This window comes from Scyliorhinus torazame, chromosome 18, assembly GCF_047496885.1.
Source record: "Scyliorhinus torazame isolate Kashiwa2021f chromosome 18, sScyTor2.1, whole genome shotgun sequence".
NCBI lineage: Eukaryota > Metazoa > Chordata > Chondrichthyes > Carcharhiniformes > Scyliorhinidae > Scyliorhinus > Scyliorhinus torazame.
Window position 1 is genome coordinate 38,864,102 of NC_092724.1, and position 20,928 is coordinate 38,885,029.

Here is a 20,928-nt window from a genome sequence, read left to right on the forward strand (position 1 = left end):
GTCCCAGTTGGGTGCGCACACGTTAACTAGTACTACCGGTGCCCCATCCAGGGCCCCGCTGACCATGACATACCGCCCCCCTGGGTCCGTAACCGTCTTTGTCGCCCTAAACATCGTCCTCTTGCCGATCAATACCGCCACCCTCCTGGCCCTTGTTCCATAGCAGGAATGGTAGATTTGTCCCACCCAGCACTTTCTTACCCACAGTCGGTCCTGCTCTCTCAGGTGTGTCTCTTGGAGGAAGACTATGTCGGCCCTCATATTTCTTAGGTGGGTGAGGACTCTGGATCTCTTCACTGGGCCGTTGAGTCCCCTTACGTTCCGGCTGACTATTCTGGTGAGGGGCTTCTGTCCCCTCGCTCCTGCGGGACTAACCATACTTACCTGGTGGACGTGCCCCTGCCCTCCGGGGTTTCCCCTTGTTAGGGGGCCGTCCAGGATGGCCGCTGTCACTGCTCTCTCCATGCGATCGGGTCCCTGCGCTCCAGGGTTTCCCTTTTTCCCGGTGGCACCCGACATGGCCGCCCACTGTGCGTCCGCCATGCGGGTAGTCCCCTGCACTCTGGGGTCTCCCTTCGCCCAGAGACCGTACTGGGTGGGTGCTTACAGCGATTCCTTGTTTCGAGCCCTTGATTGTGGAACTTCGTAGCCTTATTGCTATTCCTTTTCTAGCCTTGTTTGTCCCTCCTTCCCTGTGTCACCCCTCCCCGGTCTCTCCCTCCCTGTGTTTCCCCCCCCCCCCCCCCTCCCGGTCTCTCCCCTTTCTGCCCTCTCCCTGTACCCCTCCTTTGTCCCTCTTTCCCCTGTTCCTATCCCAGTTTGCTCTCCCGTCTCTGTTGAGTGGTCCCCCCACCTCCAGCCTGGCACCTTCCCCCCTGTTGGGGGCGCGCTGCGGCCCTGCTTTTTTGCACGCCCCCAGCACTAGCTTTCCTGCTGGTGCAGTGGCCCCCCTCTCGGGAGTTACAGTCTCGCTTCTCCCTTACCCGGCCTCTACGGTTTTCTGCCCGCTCTTCCCCTATCCTACCCTGCACTCCTCTTGCTTGCTCTCCCTTCTCCGCTACTCTCGTTCCCTCGTGCTGGTGCCTGGCCTCCCACCTGAAGCGGTCCCTCGGGCAGTGGTTTGTTCTTTGTTCAGGGTGCGCTCGCCATGGGGGGGCGGGGGGGGGGCCTGGTGTTGCCTCACCCCTCCCCTCCCCCCCGTTGGCATGTTGTTGCCCCCTGCCAGGGGCCCCTCTTTTCTACCTTCGCTGGTGGTTTTCGAGCCTGTGTTCCTCGACAAACTACAAGCTCCACACACATGTGTACGGCCTCAACCGGGACCTTGGATTCATGTCGCATTACATTCATCCCCCACCATCTGGCCTGGGCTTGCAAAATCCTACCAACTGTCCTGGCTTGAGACAATTCACACCTCTTTAACCTGGGGTTGCCCCTCTCTTTGGATCTGTAAAGACTTAATTATCTGCAAATGCTCACATTCAAAGTATCGTCTTGCATCTTTGACTTTATCTATATATTTATATATGTTTCTGGAACATACCTCTTCCTTCATCTGAGGAAGGAGCAGTGCTCCGAAAGCTAGTGATTTGCAACAAACCTGTTGGACTTTAACCTGGTGTTGTAAGACTTCTTACTGTGCTCACCCCAGTCCAACGCCAGCATCTCCACCTCATGATTTGATTTGACATGTCAAAAACATATGCAGGCTCATTTTTGACTTGTCAGGTTTTCTGAGCTGTTAGCATTCAGCCTGAATGGATACTGAAGGGAGCACTGGATACAGTTCGATAAAATGATCAAAATTTATTGAAACATAGAAAAAATCTCAACCCTGTACATAATCAAGGTTATTCCAGCAACTCCACTCTGTATAAAGCTGCTATGCTAGATAATCAGAATTGATCAATAATTGTAATACAGAAATTAGACACGATTATACGTTGCGTGCGGCCTACAGGCTAGGGTTCTGGCTCAGATTGCAGCTCAGTGAAAGCTGCAGCAACAAACTTTGGCTCCTGTAATGTGACTGGAATAGCTGAGGCTGTAATTGTTGTCACTGTTGTCTCCAAGAAGACTTTCCTCTCGTGAAGTCCTGTCGCGCCACTCCCTTACAGCTCAAAGTACAAGCACTTCAAAATCTGAAAGGTTATGTGGGGACGATGTTCAGCACTGTGTTCTGATATTAATTTTCCTTCAAGGTGACCAGGTGACCTTCAAGGCCTTAAGTTGAAACATGGGCTACACGCCCATGCTTTTTTAAAAATTTAGAGTACCCAATTATTTTTTTTCCAATTAAGGGGCAATTCAGCGTGGCCAATCCACCTACCCTGCACATCTTTGAGTTGTGGGGGTGAAACCCACGCAGACAAGGGGAGAATGTGCAAACTCCACACGGACAGTGACCCAGGACCGGGATTCAAACCCGGGTCCTCAGCGCCGTAGCCCCAGTGCTAACCACTGCACTATGTGCCGTCCCCAGTGTAGCCCATATTGAACACAAGAAACCATCATGGTAAAATACCTGAAACCTGCACTAGGCCAGCCAGAGGTTCATTAAGGCGCAGATCGACACTGGAAATGCCCGCTAGCACCCCTTAAAGAAGCTGCAAGGCCAAGTGCTTCAATTATAATGCTCCCTCATAAATAACAACCGGCTACTTACTCATGCTCTCTCTAAGCTGCATGGTTCCACAGAAACCTCAAAGTTACCATGCAAGTTTTTCCCTTTAAGGTATCGTATTTCCCCGCATAAACATTTTCAAAGTACCATGCACTTAGCTGGATAGGTCAAGCATAGTAAAATAAATTGATGGGATGTTGACATTTCATGCTCACTGCCGCTGGTGCCTTGGGGGGAACCTCAGGGGAACTTTGTCAAAACTCCACCAACACCCATTTTAGAAATTATTTGAGGAGTTCAGATGCAAGGCCACCTTAAAGGAGTCGACATGTCAGTGGGAGTGCATGGTCTTGACGGGGAATGGGAGGTAGGAATGCGTCCAGGCACAGCAGCAGCTCCTGGAAGGAAGGACGTGAGGACAAGTGGTGTTCTACCCCATTGTGGGTACAGGGCATCCTCCTCCATTGGATTTTTTGATTTTGGATTGGTCTTAAACTTGTCAAAAATATATTGATTCTTTTGAGTGAATTATACAGGTTAACAAGCTAACAAAAAAAACACTACACAAGATAAACAACATGCAGCAGCCAAGAGGTCAGAGTGGAACTGTTTGCAGTTAAACATAATGATTGCGTTGCTGATTTAAGAATTATGATTTAAGTGTGTAATGCTTCAATGGTAACAGTATGTCTGGTGATGTGTTGCCCTCATCCCCACAGTGTCTTCCCTCTCTAGTCGAGTTTGGCAGCGGGGAGTTGGTGATGTCTTTATTATGTTTTAGCTGGTGGAAGCATCGACTGGTGTTAGTGTAACCATATCCAATCACTTCGGTCTTTATTCAAAGACAGGTTTCAGAGAAGAAGTGGCCTCAGGTTGGGGAGGGTCTTGGATCAGCTCTCCTCCTCCTCACAGCCTGGTTAATGCTGAAAAATATGTAAAGCAAGTGGATTTTCAGAAACGTATTGTACCATCACCCAAACACAATGGTGGAGGGATCAGCAACACTCTTATTGGGACCTACCCCATATTAATAGAACAGTTAGAATAGGAACACTGTTTTAGACGTAACACCATAAGAATGAGGCCATTCGACCCAAAGAGTCTGCTCCGCCATTCAATCATGGCTGATATGTTTCTCATCCCCATTACCCCTGATCCCCTTATTAATCAAGAACCTATTTATTTCGGTCTTAAAGACACTGTGATTTGGCCTCCACAGCCTTCTGCGGCAATGAGTTCCACAGATTCACCACCGTTTGGCTAAGAAATTCCTCCTCATCCGTTTTAAAGGATCATCTCTTCAGTCTGAGGCTGTGCCCTCAGGTTCTAGTTTTTCCTACTAGTGCAAACATCCTCTCCATGTTCACACTATCAATCGGATATAAAACTACAATGGAATGTCAGGTTGTTTTATCTGCTACAAATTTATAAGAAGGTGAAGAATAGGACAGTCTGGCTCCCATGCCACACAGGGCTAATTGCACTACACGAGTTAGAGCATAACAAACTTACTCAGGATTTACACTTTACTATTCAGTCTGTTAAAGAGTTTTGTATTTAATTTGTACGCATGAATTATTAATTGCACACTCGGGGAATGGGGTGCGAGGAGTTGGTAAGGTTTACAGAATGAGATGACCATAAACGAATGGTGCACTGCAGCCAGAGATTCACAGCCCTTTCAGAGTACTCCTGCCGCAGGTCTGCCAAGAATGGGCCAGAGATGGTGGGAAATTCAGAAATACCTGTCCCGCTGTTACCATGGCGAGCCCAAGACTTCCCCAGGGAGGTGGAATAAAGTTCCCCCCACACAAGGTTCCAGATTTAGATCAGGGATTTTATGGGGCCTAGTGTGGCACAGCAGCCTTGCCCGTACCTTACAAAAGCTGGGGGCGAAAGGAGGGGACATGACTGGCAGTCCAAATTTCCAGGGATTCCCATGGCCTGGTGTTATCAGCATGGTCTGTTACCGCATGATGGATTTGACAATTACCTGGGGTTATGGCCTGGATATCCTGAAGAGATTTCAACTTTTTTGTCACGTTATTGAAGCAGGCGAAGGAGGGATAAGACCATAAGACATAGGAGCAGAATTAGGCCACTTGGCCCATCGAGTCTGCTCCGCCATTCAATCATGGCTGATATTTTCTCATCCCCATTCTCTTGCCTTCTCCCCATAACCCCTGATCCCCTTATTATTCAAGAACTTATCTATCTCTGCCTTAAAGACACTCCAGTGAATTGGCATCCACAGTCTTCTGCAGCAAAGAGTTCCACAGATTCACCACCCTCTGGCTGAAGAAATTCCTCCTCATCTCTGTTTTAAAGGATCGTCCCTTTAATCTGCGATGGTGTCCTCTGGTTCTAGTTTTTCCTACAAGTGGAAACATCCTCTCCACGTCCACCCTATCCAGGCCTCACAGTATCTTGTACGTTTCAATAAGATCCCCTCTCATCCTTCTAAACTCCAACCAGTACAGACCTAGAGTCCTCAAATGTTCCTCATATGACAAGTTCTTCATTCCAGGGATCATTCTTGTGAACCTCCGCTGGACCCTTTCCAAGGCCAGCACATCCTTCCTTAGACATGGGCCCCAAAACTGCTCACAGTACACCAAATGGGGTCTGACCAGAGCCTTATACAGCCTCAGAAGTACATCCTTGGTCTTATATTCTAGCCCTCTTGACATGAATGCTAACATTGCATTTGCCTTCTTAACTGCCGACTGAACCTGCACATTAACCTTAAAAGAATCGTGAACAAGGACTCCCAAGTCCCTTTGTGCTTCTGCTTTCCGAAGCATTTCCCAATGTAGAAAATAGTCTATGCCTAGATTCCTCCTTCCAAAGTGCATAACCTCACACTTTTCCACATTGTATTTCATTTGCCACTTCATTGCCCACTCTCCTAGCTTGTCCAAGTCCTTCTGACTCCCCCTTGCTTCCTCAATACAACCTGTCCCTCTACAGATCTTTGTATCATCTGCAAACTTAGCAACAGTGCCTTCAGTACCATCTTCCAGATCATTAATGTAGATTGTAAAATGTTGTGGTCCCAGCACAGACCCCTGAGGCACACCACTAGTCATCGGCTGCCATCCTGAAAAAGTCCTCTTTATCCCCATTCTCTGCCTTCCTCTATGTCAGCCAATCCCCTATCCAGGCCAGGATCTTACCTTGAACACCATGAGCTCGAACACCATGAGCTCTTAACTTATTTAACAGTCTCCTATGCGACACCTTGTCAAAGGCCTTCTGGAAATCTAAATAAATCACGTCCACTTCTCCTTTGTCTAACTTGCTTGTTATCTCCTCAAAGAACTCTAACAGATTTGTCAGACACGTCCTCCCTTTGACAAAGCCGTGCTGACTCAGTCCTATTTTACCATGCACTTCCAAGTGCTTCACGATCTCATCTTTAATAACAGACTCTAAAATCTTACCAATGACCGAAGTCAGGCTAACCGGCCTATAATTTCCCGTCTTCTGCCTCCCTCCCTTCTTAAACAGTGGTGTTACATTAGCCACCTTCCAATCCTCTGGGACCCTTCCTGCCTCCAGTGATTCCTGAAAGATCATCACTAATGCCTCCACAATTTCCTCAGCTATCTCTTTTAGGGTGTAGTCCATCTGGTCCAGGTGACTTTTCCACTTTCAGACCCTTCAGTTTCCTGAAATTTGCTATACATTCCTAGGTGGCAGATGAAGGGATTCCTGAACCTGCCTGCCCATCGCCCCCACCAACAACATTCCCGCCGATGGATAGTGCAGCAGTGATTGGATTATCTGACATATTGGTGTTGGAGAGTGGCCTAGACATTCCCTTCCTGGCATGGATCTGCAGTCATGATATGGAAATGTGATGATATCAGGCTGACCCACAATTACACCAACTGGTCAGTAAGATGGATGACCAGCAGCAATTTCTTGGCACTTGAATCAGAATAGGAGCCCCCCCCCCGCCTCCCCCCCCCCCCCCCCCCACCCCCAACCCCGCCTGATTTTAGCACAATATTCATTAACATATCCAGGTGGCTGCGGCGAGGATTGGCCATGTTGATGTTGGATTCCAAAATTTCTTGTCCCTAACCATTCCCTGGAATTTCGGCTATTTTGAACTGGATTCCACAGACCTGAACAGGTCCTGACACTACACGCCCATCGTCAGCTTGTATCTCCCAGAGTCCCACAGTCAGTCAATAGGCTGAACTCATCACTCAATCTAGCCAGACTCTTGTGTACTGTTTCCACTTACTGTGTTCCGATGTTTACAGGGTCGAGAAATATCCCGGCATCTTCTTCCGTGCTTTCTATCTCTTTTGATGTAATATTTGACCCACGGCACATTTGGATTCATACAAAGGGTCACACGCCTCAACTTTAGGCTGCAGAAATGGGGAAAGATTCATAGAATCACGACAGTGCAGAAGGAGACCATTTGGCCCATCAAGTCTGCACCAACCCTCTGAAAGAGCACCCGACCTAGACCCACACCCTCACCCTCTCCCCGTAACCTCACCTAACCTTTTAGACACCAAGGGGTAATTTAGCATGACCAATCCACCCAACCTGCACATCTTTGGACTGTGGGAGGAAATCAGAGCACCAGGGGGAAACCCATGCAGTCACGGGGTAAAAATACACACAGTCACCCAAGGTTGGAATTGAACCAAGGTCCCTGGCATTGTGAGGCAGCAGTGCTAACCACCATGCCGCCCTATTGTAATATAGAAATACAGTCCGACACTTGGGAAGGATGGAGATTCACAGTCTGACACTGGGGGAGGTTGTCACAGTCTGACATGGGAGGGTGGGGCCACTGTCTAACATTTGAGCTACAATCAGCTCAGCTGTCATGGGGCTTGTCATGTTTTCAAATATTTACACTATTTTTCCACAGAAGAATTTTGCAGAAAGAGTTTTGGCAACACAGGTTTTGGGAGATAAAGGCTAACTGTGATGAATAGACTTTTCTATGGGCACGAAGATCTGAGCTCTGTCACACCATGAGTGTGCGAGGAGCCAGGCTCTGTCACACTGCGAGTGTGCGAGGAGGAGCCAAGTTCTGGCACGCCGCGAGAGTGAAAGGAGCAGGGCTCTGACACGCCACGAGTGTGCAAGGAGCGGGGCTCTGACATGCCACGAGCATGTGTGGAGCGGGGCTCGGCCACGCCGTGAGCGTGTGTGGAGCTGGGCTCGGTCACGCCGTGAGCGTGTGGGGAGCTGGGCTCTGTCCTCCCGTGAGCGTGTGGGGAGCTGGGCTCTGTCCTCCCGTGAGCGTGCGAGGCGCCGGGCTCCATCACACCGCGATTGTGTGAGAAGCTAGGCTCTGTCACGCTGTGAGTGTGCGAGGAGCTGGTCTCTGTCACACCGTGAGCGTGTGAGGAGCCGGGTTCTATGCAGTTTTTGTACTTACACGATTGCATGTAAATTGCAGCCTCCACCAGTGGTCTGCTCGTAGTAACTGACGATGCGCTTCTGGAGTCTACTGGTATGTGCTCCTTTGTAATATTGCAAGCAGCAGTCTTCAAACGAGTTTGCTGTTAAGAGATAAATGATGTAATCTGGTCACGTAAGAGCAACAACTCAGCGGTCAGTTTGAGTCGCCCTCCATGCTGCATTCCCAATGGCAGCACAGCAAGGTGGTTTTTGCTTAATGCAATTATAAGTTTCTTAAAATTGTATTTACTTCTGATAATGTAACACATTTTCCTTTTCTCCTGGTGAGGATGAACCTTACTAGGATAGTTTTCATTGTTGGTCACCTTCGTGGTGCAATTGATTTTGGTGAATAATTACGAAGTGGGAGATTTTTTTAAAAAAATTTCCAAATGAATTGAAAATGTTGCTCTCTCACTGGAACCCCAGTAATTACAATTTTTTTAAAAACCCAGTGCGTTGAAGGCCATCAATCAGAGACATAAAATGGTTCGAGAGATAGAGAGAAGAAGTTGGGTACACCTCTCTCAGGAAACAGTCCAGGTGCATGCATCAAACTCACCCCGGGATGAGGCTCCCGGAGGGGGCATGGAGTGTTAAAGAGATTCCACAGGCCACGAACGCAAGAATTCTCTCCGGGACCTCCTATTTACACAAAGTGGGAGATTTCAATTATCCCGATTTAAATCCCACATTGTCTCCGATCTAAGTGTCCAACCACTGCTCAAACGCTAACACTACACAACACAACAATATTCAGCTGATGCCCCAAGCAAACAACCGGCATTTTAACAAATGCTTTCATCTTTCTCATAGCCAGACTTCCATTTTGAATTGGTTACAATGATTTTTTTTAGAATACCAGAGTCAGAGATATGAGCCTACAAGACAAACAATTGTAATATTTTGGTCACACTTGAATCTGTCCCTTGGCTACTTGCAGGCATAAACAAAGTGTTAGAAACTCGACCGTTATTAAAGCCACTGTCGGGACTTCCGGGTGCGGCGATGACCAGCTGAGTTGCACGTTTCGGCAGCTCCCGGTGAAACGGACTTTTGGGCTCTTGATAGGAGCCCCAACGGCAATTTTGACGGCTAAAAACACTGTGCGGTAAACCAGAAGGGAATCCCCCCTGGATACGGATGAAAAAAGGAGAAAGTGGCCGGATTGCAGTGGATCCTTTAGAACAGCGGCAAGGAAGGCAAGCAAAAACCAAGATGGCGTCGGAAGGTGGCAGTTTAACATGGGGCCCTGAACAACAAGAGTTCTTGAAATGCTGTGTGGAAGAGCTCAAAAAGGAAATGAAGAAAGAGCTGTTGGCCCCGATACTACAGGCGATCGAAGGGCTAAAGGAGGAACAAAAGACCCAGGAGCGGGAGCTTCGGGTCGTGAAGGCAAAGGCAGCCGAGAATGAGGACGACATACAGGGCCTGGTGGTGAAGACAGAGATGCACGAGGCACAACACAAAAGGTGTGTGGAAAGGCTGGAGGTGCTGGAGAATAATGCGAGGAGCAACAACCTGAGGATTCTTGGTCTTCCTGAAGGTGTGGAGGGAGCGGACGTCGGTGCATATGTGAGCACGATGCTGCACTCGTTAATGGGAGCGGAGGCCCCGGCGGGTCCGTTGGAGGTGGAGGGAGTATACCGAGTGATGGTGCGAGGACCGAGAGCAGGAGAAATTCCCAGAGCCATAGTGGTGAGATTCCTCCGTTTTAAGGAGAAAGAAATGGTCCTTAGATGGGCAAAGAAAACTCGGAGCAGTAAATAGGAGAACGCGGTGATCCGTGTTTATCAAGACTGGAGTGCGGAGGTGGTGAGAAGGAGGGCGAGCTTTAATCGGGCCAAGGCGGTGCTTCACAAAAAGAAGATAAAATTTGGAATGCTGCAACCGGCAAGACTGTGGGTCACATATCGAGGAAGGCACCACTACTTTGAGACGGCGGATGAAGCGTGGACTTTTATTGTGGAAGAAAAACTGGAATGAGTGGGTTATTAAAAAGAACGTTTGAACAAAGTGGTGGGGCGAATGTGGGGGGCGAAGAGGGAGGTTAAAAAGGGGGGAAAGAGGAGTTTTATGTACTAATCCTGCGATGTGGTAACTTTTCTCTCTTCCACAGGTGGTGATGGGGGGAGGAGGGGAGGTGGAGGAGATGGGGCGTTGGCCATTGGGGGCGGGGCCAAGGGAGAAGCGCAGGCTTGGTTCCCGCGCTATGATAATCATGGCGGGAATAGAGAAGCAGGAAGGAGGGGGCGTCACACGGTGCGAGCCGAGGTCACGGGGGGGAAGCAGAGGTCGGCCAGAGTTTGCTGACTTCTGGGAGCAACTTGGGGGGAGTAATTACGCTAGCGGGGGGTCTAGCAGGGGGGGGGGGTGGGAGGGGGGAATTACTGGGTTGCTGCTGCTGGGGAGAGGGGGGAGCTGGTATGGGAGGGGATGGGCGGGGGGGCACCGCCTGGGGGAGATACAGCTGCGTGGGAACCGGGTGAGGAGCTGGAAAAAGGGGATGGCTAATCGACAAGGGGGTGGGGTAGGAAGCCCCCCAACCCGGCTGATCACGTGGAACGTGAGAGGGCTGAACGGGCCGATAAAGAGGGCACGGGTACTCGCACACCTTAAGAAACTTAAGGCAGATGTGGTTATGTTACAGGAAACGCACCTGAAACTGATAGACCAGGTTAGGCTACGCAAAGGATGGGTGGGGCAGGTGTTCCATTCGGGGCTAGATGCGAAAAACAGGGGGGTGGCTATATTAGTGGGGAAGCGGGTAATGTTCGAGGCAAAGACTATAGTGGCGGATAACGGGGGCAGATACGTGATGGTGAGTGGCAAACTATAGGGGGAGACGGTGGTTTTGGTAAACGTATATGCCCCGAACTGGGATGATGCCAATTTTATGAGGCGGATGCTAGGACGCATTCCGGACCTAGAGATGGGAAAGCTGATAATGGGGGGAGATTTTAATACGGTGTTGGAACCAGGGCTGGATAGGTCGAAGTCCAGGACTGGAAGGAGGCCGGCAGCAGCCAAGGTGCTTAAAGATTTTATGGAGCAGATGGGAGGTGTAGACCCGTGGAGATTTAGCAGACCTAGGAGTAAGGAGTTCTCGTTTTTCTCCTATGCCCATAAAGTCTACTCGCGAATAGACTTTTTTGTGCTGGGAAGGGCGTTGATCCCGAAGGTGAGGGGAACGGAGTATACAGCTATAGCCATTTCAGATCACGCTCCACACTGGGTAGACTTGGAGATAGGGGAGGAAACAGGAGGGCACCCACCCTGGAGAATGGACATGGGACTAATGGCAGATGAGGGGGTGTGTCTAAGGGTGAGGGGGTGCATTTAAAAGTACTTGGAACTCAATGATAATGGGGAGGTCCAGGTGGGAGTGGTCTGGGAGGCGCTGAAGGCGGTGGTTAGAGGGGAGCTGATATCAATAAGGGTACATAAAGGGAAGCAGGAGAGTAAGGAGCGGGAGCGGTTGCTGCAAGAACTTTTGAGGGTGGACAGACAATATGCGGAAGCACCGGAGGAGGGACTGTATAGGGAAAGGCAAAGGCTACATGTAGAATTTGACTTGCTGACTACGGGCACTGCAGAGGCACAATGGAGGAAGGCACAGGGTGTACAGTACGAATATGGGGAGAAGGCGAGCAGGTTGCTGGCACACCAATTGAGGAAAAGGGGAGCAGCGAGGGAAATAGGGGGAGTGAGGGATGAGGAAGGAGAGATGGAGTGGGGAGCGTTCGATGGAGTGAATGGAGTGTTCAAGACATTTTATAAAAAATTATATGAAGCTCAACCCCCGGATGGGAGGGAGAGAATGATGGGCTTTTTGGATCGGCTGGAATTTCCCAAGGTGGAAGAGCAGGAAAGGGTGGGACTGGGAGCACAGATCGAGGTAGAAGAAGTGGTGAAAGGAATTAGGAGCATGCAGGCGGGAAAGGCCCTGGGACCGGATGGATTCCCAGTCGAATTCAAAAAAAATATGTGGACTTGCTCGCCCCGGTATTGACGAGGACCTTTAATGAGGCAAAGGAAAGGGGACAACTGCTCCCGACTATGACAACGATATCGCTTCTCTTAAAGAAGGAAAAGGACCCGCTACAATGCGGGTCCTATAGACCTATTTCCCTCCTAAATGTAGATGCCAAGATCCTGGCCAAGGTAATGGCAATGAGAATAGAGGAATGTGTCCCGGGGGTGGTCCACGGGGACCAAACTGGGTTTGTGAAGGGGAGACAGCTGAACACGAATATACGGAGGTTGTTAGGGGTAATGATGATGCCCCCACCAGAGGGGGAAACGGAGATAGTAGTGGCGATGGATGCCGAGAAAGCATTTGATAGAGTGGAGTGGGATTATTTGTGGGAGGTGTTGAGGAGATTTGGTTTTGGAGAGGGGTATGTTAGATGGGTGCAGCTGTTGTATAGGGCCCCGATGGCGAGCGTGGTCACGAATGGACGGGGATCTGCATATTTTCGGCTCCACAGAGGGTCAAGGCAGGGATGCCCTCTGTCCCCATTATTGTTTGCACTGGCGATTGAGCCCCTGGCGATAGCGTTGAGGGGTTCCATGAGGTAGAGGGGAGTACTTAGAGGAGGAGAAGAACACCGGGTATCTTTGTATGCGGACGATTTGTTACTATATGTGGCAGACCCGGCGGAGGGGATGCCAGAAATAGTGCGGATACTTGGAGTTTGGGGATTTTTCAGCGTATAAATTGAACATGGGGAAAAGTGAGTTGTTTGTGGTGCATCCAGGGGAGCAGAGTAGAGAAATAGAGGACCTACCATTGAGGAAGGTAACAAGGGACTTTCGTTACCTGGGGATCCAGATAGCCAAGAATTGGGCACATTGCATAGGTTAAATTTAACGCGGTTGGTGGAACAAATGGAGGAGGATTTCAAGAGATGGGATATGGTATCCCTGTCACTGGCAGGGAGGGTGCAGGCGGTTAAGATGGTGGTCCTCCCGAGATTCCTCTTTGTGTTTCAGTGCCTCCCGGTGGTGATCACGAAGACTTTTTTTAAAAGGATCGAAAAGAGCATCACGGGTTTTGTGTGGGCCGGGAAAACCCCGAGAGTGAGGAAGGGATTCTTATAGCGTAGCAGGGATAGGGGGGGGGGCTGGCACTACCGAGCCTAAGTGAGTATTATTGGGCCGCTAATATTTCAATGGTGAGTAAGTGGATGGGAGAGGAGGAGGGAGCGGCGTGGAAGAGATTAGAGAGGGCGTCCTGTAGGGGGACTAGCCTACAGGCTATGGTGACAGCCCCATTGCTGTTCTCACCGAGGAACTACACCACAAGCCCGGTGGTGGTGGCTACACTGAAGATTTGGGGACAGTGGAGACGGCATAGGGGAAAGACTGGAGCTTTGGGGGCGTCCCCGATAAGAAACAACCATAGGTTTGCCCCGGGGGGAATATGGAATGTGGCAAAGAGCAGGAATAACGCAACTGAAAGATCTGTTTGTGGATGAGAAGTTCGCGAGTCTGGGAGCGCTGACCGAGAAATATGGGTTGCCCCAAGGGAATGCATTCAGGTATATGCAACTGAGGGCTTTTGCGAGGCAACAGGTGAGGGAATTCCCGCAGCTCCCGACACAAGAGGTGCAGGACAGAGTGATCTCAAAGACATGGGTGGGGGATGGTAAGGTGTCAGATATATATAGGGAAATGAGGGACGAAGGGGAGACTATGGTAGATGAACTAAAAGGGAAATGGGAAGAAGAGCTGGGGGAGGAGATCGCGGAGGGGCTGTGGGCAGATGCCCTAAGGAGGGTAAACTCGTTGTCCTCGTGTGCCAGGCTAAGCCTGATTCAGTTTAAGGTATTACACAGGGCGCATATGACTGGAGCACGGCTCAGTAAATTTTTTGGGGTGGAGGATAGGTGTGCGAGGTGCTCGAGAAGCCCAGCGAATCATACCCGTATGCTTTGGTCATGCCCGGCACTACAGGGGTTTTGGATGGGGGTGACAAAGGTGCTTTCAAAAGTAGTAGGGGTCCGGGTCGAACCAAGCTGGGGGTTGGCTATATTTGGGGTTGCACAAGAGCCGGGAGTGCAGGAGGCGAGAGAGGCCGATGTTTTGGCCTTTGCTTCCCTAGTAGCCCGGCGCAGGATATTGCTAATGTGGAAAGAAGCCAAGCCCCCGGGGGTGGAGACCTGGATAAATGACATGGCAGGGTTTATAAAGCTAGAGCGGATTAAGTTCGTCCTAAGGGGGTCGGCTCAAGGGTTCACCAGGCGGTGGCAACCGTTCGTCGAATACCTCGCAGAAAGATAGATGGAATGGAAAAAAGAAGGCAGCAGCAGCAGCCCAGGATCGGGGGGGGGGGGGGGGGGGGGGGGGAGGAGGAGGAACCAGAAGGACTCTCAGGGTTGTTAATATATACTGTATAATATGTATAGGTCGTTGCTACAGATAATTATATATTGGACTGTTAAATTATATTTTTGGAGTGTTACTTGTGATAAGGCAGTTGCCAATTAGGGTTAGTTTTCATTTTTGTTATTTATTATTTATTCATTTTCTGTTTATAAAATAGGTCATTGTTATTTGTGTTGTTATAATATTGTGTAAAGGATGCACAATGTACTGTGTTGGTTGACCAAAAATTTTCAATAAAATTTTTTTTTTTTTAAATTAAAGCCACTGTCAGGCCTGATGGGAAGTCAAAAAGCCAAACTCGAATAGACTGGACAGCTGCGGCAAGTCTGGGCCTGCTCTGTAAATAAGACATTGGAAGATTATTGGCCCCATTCAAATAGATCGATTGTTGAGGATTGCCCAGATGAAGTCAGACTTTCTGGCACCTGGATCATCTTATAGGGGCTAAGGTTACATAAAGAAAATATGTCAGAGGATGGTCTACTTGACTGGGGTGTGAGGGGGAGGATGGTTCATGGTGTCCTGCGCAGTTGCAATCGGCAACTCCATTGGATGTTGAGACTCCCACCTAGCGACCTCATTGGCTGAGGACAAGAGAAGTTTCGGGAAGGATGTGGAGGGGTAAAACAAAGAGGCATCCAGAGACCTTCTCAACAAAGATTCAATGCAGAGTCATTGGAGAAGACTCAACGGCGGACCAGAACGCAGAAGGGAGCAGCATGTGAGACCCAGCTTCGCAGACGAAGGCCCTGAGACAACCGGGACTTTGGATCCACAGCACGATCCAGTACATCGGCACAGGTAGTATTCAGGGTCTTGGGCATATTATAGTTGGCACAATTTGGGGGTTAAACTGTTTTATTGTGTTTGAAAATAAACAAGGGTGGAATTGTAAACTTGTGTCTGCCCATATACCCTGTGTCATCCCTTTTTTAATTTATTTATTTTATTGATCATTATCTTTATTCAAAACAGCATATATGAACCAGTTTCACCTGCGTGAGAAATCTATGTGAAGAGGAAAAGTAGTTTTCGCATGTTAGACTGAGTTTTATGAAGAAACCTACATTGACAGATTGCTGCCAGCTTCATTGCCAGACTGATTTCACCACATGAATAATTGTTGCCAGCACAATATTGCTGGGATAAAGGGGAGAATCAGCCAGGAGTTTTGGGCCTGATCATTATCCAGCCAGCTTTGCTGAAAGGTGGACAAGTTTAGACTTGCCTGAGCTGTAATCCTTTACCTGGTTAGATAACTTGCTCAATACTCGTTGTCTCTGTTTACACAAGACGCCGGAGGTATTGAAAAGCTGCTGGCACAAGGTGCCATATCGCAGCACCAATCTGTCAAGGCTTTTTGGGGAGACAGTAGGGTTGGCAACCCTCCAGGAATTTATCACCATGAGCAATTCAGGAGAAAAATCATTGGGACATTTAAAAACATTGCGTGTTCCTGTTCTTATTAATTTCCAATGAACACTTCTGTTTATCAGTTATAAAATTGTTGGCAATGGAAAGCAAAACGTTACTTGACCAGATAGGGCAATTCAACGTGAAACATCATACGATGTGACCTCCAGGAATCTGTCCAACCAAAGTTGGTGACCCGAGAGAAGAAAATTACAAATTAAATGATTTTTTAAAAAAAAGTTTGCATCATATTAATTTCACCTTCACCATTGTAATGTAAACTGAAGGTGAGGATCACATGAGGAGCAATCTAGGTCCCACCGCTAGGTGCAGGAAGCTGTAGCCCAAACAGAGCTCGTTCAGCTACTGCTGGAGAACAGAGGTTGGGACTTCTGTCCTTGGAGCAAAGAAGTCTAAAAGGTGTTCTAATGGACAGAGGAGCCAGGGAGAAACAGTTCCTGCTCGTTAAAGGATCAAGAAAAAGTGATTTACAAAAGAGGCAAATGTGATGAGAGAGAAAAAACGTTTTCACACAGTGAGTGATTCGGGTCTGGAATGCGCAGCCTGGGAGTGTAGTGGAGGCGGGTTCAATCGAGGCATTCAAGAGGGCATTAGATGCTTATTTGAATAGAAACAATGTCTAGGGGTACAGAGAAAAGGTAGGGTGCTAAGTCATAATGCTCATTTGGAGAGCTGGTGCAGACAGATGGGTCGAATGGGCTCCTACTGCGGTGTAACAATTCTGTGATCCAGCAGTGGCAAAGTTCCAGAGCCCAAAGATCGTGCTGTGAAAGACACGGAGAAGGATTTACTGACCTACAAATGGTCTTGGCTCCATGAGATGCCAAGACACGCGCAGGTTCCAGCACCACTCGCTTCATGGGGCACACAAGAAGGTCACCACAGTGAAAATAGAAGACTGGGAATATTTCCTCCTGCCTTATCTGTCTGTGAACACTGGACATGAGCATGTCCAATGCTAACATTGCAGGATGTCCCCAGAAATCCTAGGCCAGTGCCAGTAGCATACCGACACCGGATACAAACCACAACAAAATCTTCATTGGCAACTCAACATGATCCCAGGGGCAGCAAACAAAAATATTTACTCTCCCATTGATTATAAGGAAAGCGAATTATCAAACCGCACTGCCCTTAACCGCAGTGTGTAACAAATCCCTTTGCTCCACTGAGCATTTCAGCAGTCTAAGTGGAAAATCATAGCGTCGTGTGTGAGGCCAATGCTCCAGACGCACAACAGTTCGAGTCAGCTCCCTCGGAGCACGAGTGCAGAAATGGTACCCTTCTCACATCCTCATCGACAAGGGAATCTTGCAGTTAGTATGTGTCCACTTACCTTGTGAAGTGCTCAGGTAGAAGCAGGCGGCCATCAGGGTGAAGGTGAATACCGGGAACCTCATTCTTCTCCCGGCTATGAATCCCCAGTTACGAGAGTCTAGATGGAAGGGAGGCAATTCTCAGGTTCTGCAGCAAACAGCATTAACCCCAAATCTTATTAAGTAGAACCAGAAAATGTTGGATCAACTCGGCAGGTCTGAGAGCACCAGTGAAGAGAGAAACAGAGTTAACATTTCAAGTCCACGTGACCCTCCTATAGAATTCGATAGAAATGGACTTGAAACAATAACTCGTTGTTTCACTCTCCACAGATGCTGCCAGACCTGCTGAGTTTATCCAGCATTTATTGTTCTGATTTCAGGTTTCCAACATCTGCAGCATTTTGCTTTTAGCTAAATGCTTCCACATCTTATTGTCACTTCTATATACTCTATTGCTGTTGTGTCTCACAACCCTGTCGACAGGGTCTGTAATCTTTCTGAAACTGCATAGTGAACATTTTCCGCTCACTTTATTGTCTCTTAGCAGCATTATTAAGGCCGCATGTGGTGTTTTTCACCTACGTTCCCTGAGCATCCTTAAGGATGTCACAAAATATCAGGTCACTTGAAACTTGTACCAATTGTTTTGTAATATTTCATGATATATTTGATTATTCAATGTTATTTTGCTTTTTAAAAACATGTTTGTTCTATAATATATACACACAGTGTGAGGGGAGAAGGGCTTCCACAGGATTTCACAATTGCTCTGGAGCAGCACGGTGGCACAGTTGTTAGCATGGCTGCATCACAGAGTCAGGGACCTGGGTTCAATTCCGGTCTTGGGTGACTGTGTGGAGTTTGCACTTTCTCCCCGTGTCTGCGTGACTTTCCTCCGGGTGCTCCAGTTTCCTCCTCTCGTATTAGCAAGAGGCAGCATGGTTTTGTGAAGGGGAGGTTGTGTCTCACTAACTTGATAAGAGTTTTTCGAGGAGGTCACAAAGGGCAGCACGGTAGCATTGTGGATAGCACAATTGCTTCACAGCTCCAAGGTCCCAGGTTCGATTCCGGCTTGGGTCACTGTCTGTGCGGAGTCTGCACATCCTCCCCATGTGTGCATGGGTTTCCTCCGGGTGCTCCGGTTTCCTCCCACAGTCCAAAGATGTGCAGGTTAGGTGGATTGGCCATTCTAAATTGCCCTTAGTGTCCAAAATTGCCCTTAGTGTTGGGTGGGGTTATGGGGATAGGGTGGAGGTGTGGATCTTGGGTAGGGTGCTCTTTCCAAGAGCCGGTGCAGACTCGATGGGCTGAATGGCCTCCTTCTGCACTGTAAAATTCTATGAAAAAAAATTCTATGAAATCTATGATTGATGAAAGTAGGGCAGTGGATGTTGTCTATATGCACATCAGTAAGGCCTTTGACAAGGTCCCTCATGGCAGACTGGTACAAAAGGTGAAGTCACATGGGATCAGGAGTGAGCTGGCAAGATGGATACAGAACTGGCTAGGTCATAGAGGGCAGAGAGTAGCAATGGAAGGGTGCTTTTCTGATTGGAGGGCTGTGACTAGTGGTGTTTCGCAGGGATCAGTGCTGGGACCTTCGCTGTTCGTGGTATATATAAATGATTTGGAGTAAAATGTAACTGGTCTGATTAGTAAGTTTGCAGACGACATAAAAGGTTGGTGGAATTGCAGATAGCGGTGAGGACGGTCAGAGGATACAGCAGGATTTAGATCATTTGGAGACTTGGGCGGAGAGATGGCAGATGGAGTTTAATTCGGACAAATGTGAGGTAATGCATTTTGGAAGGTCTAATGCAGGTAGGGAATATACAGTGAATGGTAGAACCCTCAAGAGTATTGAAAGTCAGAGAGATCTAGGAGTACAGGTCCACAGGTCATTGAAAGGGGCAACACAGGTGGAGAAGGTGGTCAAGAAGGCATACGGCATGCTTGCCTTCATTGGCCAGGGCATTGAGTATAAGAATTGGCAAGTCATGTTGCAGCTGTATAGAACCTTAGTTAGGCCACACTTGGAGTATAGTGTTCAATTCTGGTCGCCACACTACCAGAAGGATGTGGCGCTTTAGAGAGGGTGCAGAAGAGATTTACCAGGGTGTTGCCTGGTATGGAGGGCATTAGCTATGAGGGGAGGTTGAATAAACGTGGTTTGTTCTCACTGGAACGACGGAGGTTGAGGGGCGATCTGATAGAGGTCTACATAATTATAAGGGGCATAGACTGAGTGGATAGTCAGAGACTTTTTCCCAGGGTAGAGGGGTCAATTACTAGGGGGCATAGGTTTAAGGTGTGAGGGGCAAGGTTTAGAGGAGATGTATGAGGTAAGTATTTTTACACAGAGGGCAGTGGGTGCCTGGAACTCGCTGCCGGAGGAGGTGGTGGAAGCAGGGACGATAGTGACATTTAAGGGGCATCTTGACAAATACATGAATAGGATGGGAATACAGGGATACGGACCCCAGAAGTGCAGAAGATTTTAGTTTAGACGGGCAGCATGGTCGGCACAGGCTTGGAGGGCCGAAGGGCCTGTTCCTGTGCTGCACTTTTCTTTGTTCTCCCACAGTCGAAGATGTGCAGGTTAGGTGGATTGGCCATGCTAAATTGCCCCTTAGTGCCCAGGGATTTGCAGGTTAGATGGGGGGGGGGGAGAAGAGTGGGCGCTCTTTCAGAGGGTCGATACAGACTCATTGGGCCGAATGGCCTCCTTCTGCACTGCAAGGCTTCTAAGTCACAAGATAGGGTTCTTCAAGGTTGAAAACCTTGAAGAACCCTATGGTCATTTGTTGGGGGGGGGGGGGGTGCAGGGGAGGGTGCCGATTGTTCTGCCACTCGGTTTGTGTCACAATATCACCACCTGTCATTTCTATCAATGTCAACAGCATTGCTTTGTAATGCAGGTTCGGGCCACAGCGTCCAGGTGTAAGCAGCTGAAATCTCTGATCTCCCTTTCCTCCGCTGAGTTAACCCTGGATCTGACTGTACAAAGGTGACTGACTGGGTTGGGCATCTTGGCTGAGTTCTTCGCCCAGGCTGTGTCAAGAATAATGCTGTGGTCAATACCCGCAAAGCTCAAACAGCGCAGGGGAATGGCAAAAGCCGAATCAATAGCTCTTTGCTAATCTGAGATGGGAAAGGGGGCTTATTTCGACACAGAAATAGTAAAGAGCACCTCGGAGGGAATAGAGCAGAACCCGTCAGAATGTATGTCACATTAGAAAAAAAGACCAGTTGAATAGTGTCCTAATAAATCACTGACAAGTGGCTAACAATTGTGAGAACTTTTCTCTTCCCTTCCACAAACGGGTGTACATTAAAAAAGTTTCACTTACCTTACGGGGTGGTTGGCTCGTTCTCACAGGCTTCCACTGAACACACGTGGAGACATATTTTGGACACAAGAAACTCTCCTTTTATAGATCTCGCAGGCCCCTCCCCTCCAGCTCTGTGAGAATCTGCCGGCTGGGATTTGTCAGGTGACACTCCTTTCTGTACTCGGGGGTTTAGTTGCACGGTTTGCTGCAGAACGGAGATTTTTTTTGTTTTGTTTTGCCAAGCGTGAGATTCAAAGCAAAGCAGCGTTGCAAAGTAGCCAAGCGAGGTTTGGTTCAGTAACTGCACATGCTGAAATGTACACAGCGCATACATCTGCCAGGTAGCCAGGTGTACCAGCAAACAGACCCTCTCCCACTCATTACACAGACACCT

General features: G+C 48.7%; 1 protein-coding gene across 1 annotated transcript; it reads right to left on the reverse strand.

The window, feature by feature from the left end:
* Positions 1–1,783: 1,783 nt before the first annotated feature.
* LOC140395138 (C-C motif chemokine 20-like) lies at positions 1,784–20,680 on the reverse strand. The gene is made up of 5 exons (XM_072482608.1): positions 20,553–20,680; positions 17,220–17,318; positions 8,037–8,160; positions 6,876–7,005; positions 1,784–3,543 (listed from the first exon to the last, which is right to left on the reverse strand). Exons 2-5 carry the CDS (start codon positions 17,281–17,283, stop codon positions 3,538–3,540), a joined length of 324 nt encoding a protein of 107 aa, XP_072338709.1. The 5' UTR covers positions 17,284–17,318; positions 20,553–20,680; the 3' UTR covers positions 1,784–3,537.
* Between the last annotated feature and the right edge of the window lie 248 nt (positions 20,681–20,928).